Source organism: Macadamia integrifolia, unplaced genomic scaffold (assembly GCF_013358625.1).
Source record: "Macadamia integrifolia cultivar HAES 741 unplaced genomic scaffold, SCU_Mint_v3 scaffold69, whole genome shotgun sequence".
Lineage (NCBI taxonomy): Eukaryota > Viridiplantae > Streptophyta > Magnoliopsida > Proteales > Proteaceae > Macadamia > Macadamia integrifolia.
This window is the reverse complement of record NW_024870513.1, coordinates 233,823-242,884: the sequence shown is the minus strand read 5'-3', so window position 1 is coordinate 242,884 and position 9,062 is coordinate 233,823. Positions and strand designations below refer to the sequence as shown.

Sequence of the window (9,062 nt, the reverse complement as noted above, 5' to 3'; positions counted from 1 at the left end):
ACAGTAAACAACTATGAAAACAAAACAGAAAACCCATTAGATTGGAAATTTAAGGGAAGTTTTGATTCATGGGTGCAAGCTAGATACAACTTCAACAAAAATTCTGCTAATATTTTATTATGATTAATTGCCCTTTTTTATTTTAAATTCTAGTTCCTGAACAGTTCTTGGTCTCTGATGGGTGTTTTTTTTTTTTTTTTGGTGGGTGGGTGGTTAGGAGTTCCATGGACAGAGGAGGAGCACAGGACATTCCTTGCAGGGCTAGAGAAGCTTGGCAAGGGTGACTGGAGAGGCATCTCAAGGAATTTCGTCACTACCAGGACTCCAACCCAAGTTGCCAGCCATGCACAAAAATATTTCCTTAGACAGAGTAGCCTCAACAAGAAGAAGCGTCGGTCTAGCCTCTTTGACATGGTATATATAACCATTCCAAGTCTCTAAACTGTTTGAAGCTCTGATCAACTCAACTTCTTTTTTCTTTTTTCCTTTTCCTTAATTCTGACAGGTTGGGAGCAAAAACCCAGTAGATATTCATGTTCACAGTACCAGTTCTAAGGATAATAAAGGCTCCATTTCATGTGGTTTATTGCCCATTACAGCCCCATCTCTCACTAGAGTGACTGCTCAGCATGAAGTTCATAGAGACGCTCTGTCCCTGATAGACCTTAATTTGGTAGGAAAAGGTGCCAATTTAGATAGCCACTGCCAAGACATGAAATGCCCCAAATCGCCTTCATACCTTCACCCAGTGGTTCCTGTTTGGGGATATGAAGAATCTGAGATGAGATCTTCCAAGACAAAGAATGTATGGCTCCAAAGGTGTCACCTGAACTAGAGCTCACTCTTGCTGTCCCAAGGTCAATGGATCAAAATAAATCATCCACAGGCCCGATCTCAGTTGGACCCATTAGCATGATATGATTTTCATTAGCCATTTGCCTGTACCCCTTTGATGTTCTTCAGCTCATATAGATCAAGGAACAGCCAATTAAATGAATCCATACCCAAAGAGAAGTGAGACTCTTTATATCTAAATGAACAGTCTAATTGTTGCTTATATTAATGAAAGAGTACTTGTCAAGAAAAATGAACTCTTGTATGTGTAACCTTGTTTTTAAATGCCATGGGAAACAATTCCATCCAACCTTCTCTTCCATCTTGTTACCAGCTATAGTTAAAAGCAACAATTTTTATTAGTATGGCTGAGTTGCAAATTTGCAGCATCATAACCACCATCACCACCACCAGCAGATAAAATTTAAGGATTGAACTACTACTGTATTTTCCAACTTGAACTTCAACTTGGGACTCAAAAAAAAGCATCATTTTACCTTACTTGAATCTGAATCCCATATTTATCCCTTTTAGATCCATTGAATTCCAGTAACTCTTCCCAGTGAGCCTGCCCTGTTATTCATCATTTAGAGATTCTATATTATCCAATGACCTCTTAATGGTTGCATTTAGTACTCTTTTGTTACTCTCTTATTTTCTCTTCAGTTCTCTCCCATTTCAATTTTTATAGAAAGGACTTCTTTAGTCGATCTTGATTAATAGTTTCTGAAAATAGCACATTTCACTAAGACTCTTCGATCCTAATCCTCAGTGCATTTGATATGAATATATAATTGAAGTCCCTACTTTTATTAATTCTTGCTCCATCAAGTTTGTAGAAATCTTCCCACTATCCATAGTAACTTTATTTCATATAAAGATGATCCTATACCTTAAAAATTAAGTGTCATTTACCTTTAACACTTTTTGTTCTATATCATTTTGTGCAGAAAAGAGAGAAAGTGCAATGATTGATGCATTGCAACATCATTTGGGAAGACCATAGTAGTCCACATGTTAGAAACCACAAATGTATGACTCAGAGGCTTACACATCCCTAATAAGAAAAACAGGGGAAATGAAGATTATACCATTCAAGTAGAAATAAGTCTTCCAAAATCTATTTACAAAATGATGCATGAACTGGACATGATACTTACAAAATACGCAATCTCTTCCCCTTACAAAACAAACAAAACATGATGAAGTAGAGAAACAAAGGGAAGAAACAGTAAAGATACTTACAAACTACTTGTAGTCAATCGTGTCCTAACACAACTTGACATCAAAAAGTAAATTTTCCACCACAACCCTGTCCATATATCAAAAGTTATATTTCCCACCCAAAAGATTTGTCCATCTATTTACATATGTCCTAGATGACGCATTAGATATCACAATCTCATCCTAGGAGGTAGAGCAAGAAATGCCTTAGCTTTCTTCTCGTTTTCAGAGAGATAATCAAATGCCATAGTTATTTCTTCTTTAGATAAGCCCTCCACCTGTTGAATAGAAGCTAATACAACTGATGGATCCACAACTGTATTAGCAGCGGTTTGCTGGAATGCAAGTGCAGCACACTTCAACGCTTGAGCCATCTCTCTAACATCTTGTCCCATATTTCTAATTTCTTGAACAAATACGCTTCCAACCCTCTTCCTTTTCTTCTCATTTGTAGGTCGATCAGATGATGTTGAAGTTGAACTCGCTCCTCCATTGTTTGATTGAGAATTTCCTGTGTGATTCAATGTAGGTTGTGATCCTCTCCCATTACTTGGAACGTCTTCCATCATATAATCCCCCTCCCCAAACAAGTCAGTGTTTGGAGGTGAATTGAGATCATCCACAAGTACTCTCTCCTCAGAAGTACCCCTTGAGCGTCTCCTTGATCTCGCCCATTCTCCAGTTGCATGATCTGATCCAAATACCTCACACATCTCGTCAAACAACTCAAATCTCTTCTTGTTAAGCCTCTTGTCCATGTCTGGATTTCTCTAAAGATGAAAATTTTAATACATTTAGCCATAATAATGCATGACGTTGAAATGAGGAAAACAATAAAATATTTATTTAAAATATTATAATGACATAAATAAATATATTATACCAATGATACGTGGGTGGGGAATAAAAACGAATTATGTGTAAAAATTTTGACCATTACCAATATAAAGTCTTTCCACTGCTCTTCACTGACATCCAACATCTTGGCTTGATCATTCCATCCAATTCCACTTCGACCAATTAACTCTATTACTTTTCTGTGCGTGGTCTTCAGAGTTTTGAGGCGATTGATGATATGTTGGCGCATAAGACGGGAAGAGAATTGTTGGTTCAATGCATTCACAGCCGCAGTGTATGCAGCGGGTTTAAATCCATTGGGGCATCTATTCCCCTCTTGAACTTGTTGAAGTAATGTTTCAATCAAACAACGGTCCATAGCTGGTGACCAGTGCACATTCTTCCCTTCCTTTGGATCATCAAAATCAGCCATCCCTGGTATAAAACATTAAAAGTTATAATTACACACCAAAATTTGATATATCATACTATTCATTAAAATTTCAAAAATAACAATCATTATTAAATAAATCATTCATATCATAGAAGTTGCAATGGAATATTTAAACACAAAAACCTCCCACACTTTTTAAATCAAGCCCTTACAATTACAATCATAAGCAAATAGATTCCATGTTCACAACCAAGGATTAAAGTATCGGTATCGGTCGCCGTATCGGTCGGTCAAAATTAAGATACGTATCGGAGGGTATCGTATCGTATCGGAGATACGCTAAGATACGCTAAAGATACGCATATAAATGGATAGGGAACACATTTTTATACACTTTTGCATAAAAAAAACAGTTAAAAAAAGTTATATATAACATGTAGAATGCATAAATACTTAAGTAGAGGGTATCGTATTGATAGACAAATATATTGAGTTGAAAATGTTCAAAATGATGAGGGTATCATATTGATAGACAAATATATTTTTTTGAGAAAAATCAAAATTTTCCATGGAAGTTGTAGAACACTTGTTTTTACATAACATATAAAAAATCTAAACATTTTTAATCATTGAGCATGAGTAGATCTAAGAAATTTGAAATAAATTGAAACCCTCATTTTCTCTTGAAAAAAGTTTGTAAATCCTTATAAATCCAATGATTTCATGTAATAATGATGCACAAAATGTGATTCTAAGTATGATGAACTAGGGGTGTCAATTCGTGGCCCGAACTGACTAAACCGATCGGGACCGACCGTTTATAGACCGGCCCGGCCCGGACCGTCTATTAAACGTGTCGGGCTTGAGCCCGGACCATTTATTAAACGTGTCGGGCTTGAGCCCGGCCCGTTTATAAACGGTCGGTCTTGGTTTTGCCACTTGGACCGTCGGGCGCCCGATCGAGACCGACCGTTTAACACCCGATCGAGACCGGCCTATTGTGCACTGGCCTAGCCCGACCCTTTAATGATTGTAGAATACCTATTTTACCCCCCAAATTAGAAAGTAAAAACTAAAAAGTAAAAACATGTTCACATTTTAAATAATGGTTATATTTGGTATCATTTATTAATTTATTGTCATTTTTTTGGGCTTGCATGAGTGGGCCGAAATATAAGAGCACATTTTAAAGAGGGCCCGTTTAAAAATCGGTTAAAACCCGTTTAACATTAAACATGTCCGTAGCCCAATTAAGGCCCGACTAAAGCCCGATTAAGGTGGCCCAATTATAGCCCGAGGCCGATCGACCGAATATAAAGTGTACCATGCCCTCAATAACTAAGCCCGATTAGTTAAATGGGCGGACACGGTGTAGCCTTTGAAAGTCTTCAAGCCCGATTAAGCCCGACCGAAACCGAACTGACCCGACCGGTTGACACCCCTATGATGAACCTTAGATTTGTAAAAAAACTTGAAAATCTAAGGTTAAAGTTGAAAAAAGTGAGTAAAGATTCAAGAACTTACTATTCAAAATTTTCAACTTTCAAGTTCAAGGTTCTTCTTGGACTATGTTTTTCTCATTCTTTGAACCATTCACTTCGACAATGTTTCTTTCAATCTACCATTTGAGTCTCAAAAAAGGTGTTGAATCAAAGGGGAAGAAAGAAGAGAAATATAGAAAATTATTGGTGAGAGTTTGAAGTGTTTGTTTCAAACAACAAAAGGCACATTCACGGGAATTTTCATATTTTCAGTCGATACATACCGATACGGTACCGATACAGTACGATACGGCTCGATACTGCACGATACTGTCGATACATACCGATACGTACTGATACTCTCGGGAATTTCCAGATTTTTAAAAGTTCGTATCGCAAAGTATCGTACGTATCGGTACCGATACGATACGGCACGATACGATACGTACGATACGGCGATACGCAAAAGGGGGCCTAAAATTCTATGTAGCGTATCGGTATGTATCGTGCCTACACGGCAAAATAAAAAATAAAAAAAAAATAAAAAAAACTATTCATAACAAAAACAGAGTTCGTCTTCACGACAACTATATCACATCATAAAGATATATCGACGACGATGTTGAAGTTGATAGTCATTCCACAAGAGGTATGTAATTTCATTTCTTATCCTTTTGCCCTCACGACCCTCTTCTGCTCTGCTAGATGGTGTGTCAATAGGATCATCATCTTCAATAGTTTCCCTACTCAAATCAGCATCCACTTCATCCAATAGATTATCATCTGGCATCACTCTCCTAATGTGATTATGCACCATACAACAAGCCAAAACAATGTCAATCTGCCTCTCATATGAGTATGTTGGCCTTGCGCATAATATGCCAAAACGCTTCTTTAGAACACCAAATGTCCGTTCAATGACATTCCGTAATGATGAGTGCCTTTGATTGAATAACTCTTTTGGTGAATTAGGTACTCGATCTCTAATATCATTTAGATGATATCGTAACCCACGATATGGAGTAATGAAATGCTTAAGAAGAGGAAAACCAGCATCTGCAAGATAATATCTCCCTACAAGAATTTTTAAAAAAAATGCAAAAGTAGAGTTGTGGATGCAATTTTCATGACATATGTAGTGTATTGAGTTTTTTTTTTTTGGTTTTTATGTTTGAACAGTAATTACACAAGATTTGGAAATCTACCTGCAAGGCAAACAATCCCATGCTCCATAGAAATAGCTGATGCTAATACTCTAGAATCTGAAGCAGAACCCTCCCATCCAGGTAGTACAAATGTGAATCGCAAATCAAAATCACATGCAGCCAATACATTTTGCGATGGCCATTGCTTTCGTCCCCTAAACCTACCCTCATATGTAGGGGCAACTGATACTGGGATATGAGTTCCATCAATAGCTCCAATACAATCCTACATGGAAATAAATTTGTTTTTATTTGTACGAAAATATTATGTGGGAAATATTACCCTATTCACTTATTTCAGTGGAAGCACAATTTACCTTGAAGTAAGGCATCCATTTGTTGTTGCTTGTAATATAGATTGGTGTTTCATTCTTTGCTGGACGAATAAAAAGATCTTGCATGTCAAGAAGTTCATCGAGCACTAATTGAAAATACCGACTTACAGTCTCACCGGATCGCTCATAGGTGTGCACAATGGCTCGGTTTCTCTCATTGTGTCCCAAAATGTGCAAGAACATAGCTATTTGTTCTTCTACGTTGCAATGCTTGGTGTCATTTAATCTACCAGTTCCTCTAAAAATATGAACGAACCGATGAAAGCAATTATCTGTCATTCGAAGCATGTCTATACAACTTTGGCCTACTATCACATTATCCTTAAAGTTTCTGACTTTCAAATACAAATTCCTAAGGGGTTCTTTTTCATAGTATTTCTCAAAATGGGGACCCATGGTAGCAAGTTCAGCAATAATAGTCATGGTAGCTGCCAATGCACATGCCATCATCCATTCAACAGTTTTTTTTTGATGATTCATCTGTACATTATATATAATATTTTGATTTCAGTAACATGTGAGCAGACATAATAGGAAGAATAAATTAATTTACAAACAAATTTATCATTTAATAATTAGATTCAGATTTACTTGAACAAGGAATATAAATGTCGTAAGCTTATGTCCTATTAAGGGCCACAACTTAAATTCTTATTCATATAAACAGAATTCTATTAGGTTTTATCATTTCGAAATGAAACACGAGATGCCAATAATAGAAGTGAAAGAATCAAATCATCAACTATGACGAGAGTTCTTTTACTTACCTTCAAGAAGTAAAATGCCTTTGCTTCACACAAGTCTTTCGTAAGGTGCAACCTCCAATAATTATTAAAGTAAGATCATAGTTTAGATAATGCATTAAAAATAGTCTAAACAATTCTAAAAAGAATAATAAAGACCATCGTTATTCCACTTTCTTGAGGCAAATGATCTTTCAGAAGCAACGATTCAAGTGCGTGCTCAAAATGGATCATTTTCATTTTGTTAGATTTCCATCATCAATGGGTACTTTTGAAGGGAAATATCAATTGTACTGGGGTTTTGCTTTAATTGTGAGGAATGGATATAGGCCTGAATATTGTGATGAAATTTTGGATAAGTACAAAATTTTAATTGTCATTCTCTAATGAAAAGGGCCACTGGGTGACAACCAACTCAAACGATCATCCAAACAGATTTTGTATCTTCTAAAGGAATACCAACCCTGCATACTACAGCCAAGACATTATGCATGTGTCTACACAATCATGAAAAATAAATGAAAATAACCAACTCTAACCCAAGGATGAACTTAGCAGTCAAAAGAAACCCCTAAACAATAAATAAATAAATAAATAAAATAATAAAAAGACATGAGGATCTATAAAAGAGCTTTTCACAACAAGCTTTGTTGCTTCATTGTCTAGATTTTCCTCCCCTTTGTCTACCCTTCAACAACAAAGCTCCATCTAAGACATCTCTCTCTCTCTCTCTCTCTCTCTCTCTCGATAGCATCGCTTTGCCACCCCCTTCTTTATTCTCTCTACGGTAACTAACATGAAAGCACCAGCTCTAAACACAATTAATACCAGCTTGTGATGACCACTTTAAGGAGCCATAGCAAGGTTGAGAGATCTAAAAAGACCACTTCGGCTTGTTCTCTCTCTACCCCAAAAATTATTAACAAAAAAAAAAAAAGTATATCTTCATATTTAATCTCTCTATTTTCCAGATTTTTTCGCAAACAAACACATTATAGGGGAAATCAATTTTGTTGTATTATTCCTATATTTTCTTATTTGTTGTATCTTCCAGCTTTTGAAAACCAATCACAGCCTTAGGATACTTACCCTAGATAGTTATTCAAATATTTTGAGAATCTAAACATGAATACCAAACCCACGACATCTATCCCAATTCTCCATTTTTAAATATACTTTTATGACTGACAGAGGATAGTACATCAATGCAAACATTTTGGTAAATTGGCTTTTGAATGTTATACAAACTAAAAGAGAAGAATCTTGCACAGTTTTGCACTAAAAAATGAAAAGGATGGTACAGATTTTAAACATTTAAGAAAATATTAAACCTAAAATAAGCAAAGGGATGACAAATCTGTAGTCCTACTTCATAGCAATATTAACAAGAAACCATTTTTTCAGACCATGGAATTTAAAAAAAAAAAAACCCTCTGTACCATCTCCTGCAAAAATGGTTTCTTATTTTCAGGCCATGGAATTAACAAGAATCAACAGTACTTTTGGGGAAAAAAAATGTATAGAATTCCTAATTCAAAAGGGATTACAAATTTTGCAGGAGAAGATTAAACCTATCGTAATGAACGCAGACTCTGTGTGTGTGAGATGTGAGAGAGAGAGAGAGAGAGAGAGAGAGAGAGGGTTGGAGGTGAGAGAGGTACCTGTGATGTCTTTTTTTGATCGATGGAGATTAGTTTCTTCACCTGGAGAGGGAGATAGAGTTGGAGAAAGAGCAAAATACAAAGTTTTCTCTTCTCTATACAACTTATCTCGTCCTCACGGGAAGAAAAAAAAATGGCGGCGAGTGAAAATTTCACAGAAATCAAGAGAAATTTGAAATTCAAATTTAAGAATCTTCTTATGCTTGTATGCTAACCAAGCACAACGATATTTAAAATGGGGGAGAAAACCGTACAAGAATCTATACGGTTTTCTTTTCTTTTCTATGCTACCAAACATAGCCTAATAGGATAAATAAATCAAGCGACAAGCTGCATAGAAGAATATAC

The 9,062-nt window shown here is 36.1% G+C and overlaps 2 protein-coding genes across 2 annotated transcripts; both read right to left on the bottom strand.

Annotated features, from left to right (window-relative positions):
* Positions 1–1,881: 1,881 nt before the first annotated feature.
* Positions 1,882–8,734, bottom strand: LOC122069673. The gene is made up of 4 exons (XM_042633737.1): positions 8,715–8,734; positions 7,078–7,129; positions 2,999–3,330; positions 1,882–2,828 (listed from the first exon to the last, which is right to left on the bottom strand). Exons 3-4 carry the CDS (start codon positions 3,326–3,328, stop codon positions 2,229–2,231), a joined length of 930 nt encoding a protein of 309 aa, XP_042489671.1. The 5' UTR covers positions 3,329–3,330; positions 7,078–7,129; positions 8,715–8,734; the 3' UTR covers positions 1,882–2,228.
* On the bottom strand, positions 5,156–6,779 carry LOC122069672 (putative nuclease HARBI1). Its single transcript, XM_042633735.1, has 3 exons — positions 6,293–6,779; positions 5,976–6,201; positions 5,156–5,844 (listed from the first exon to the last, which is right to left on the bottom strand). Exons 1-3 carry the CDS (start codon positions 6,758–6,760, stop codon positions 5,363–5,365), a joined length of 1,176 nt encoding a protein of 391 aa, XP_042489669.1. The 5' UTR covers positions 6,761–6,779; the 3' UTR covers positions 5,156–5,362.
* Positions 8,735–9,062: the final 328 nt, after the last annotated feature.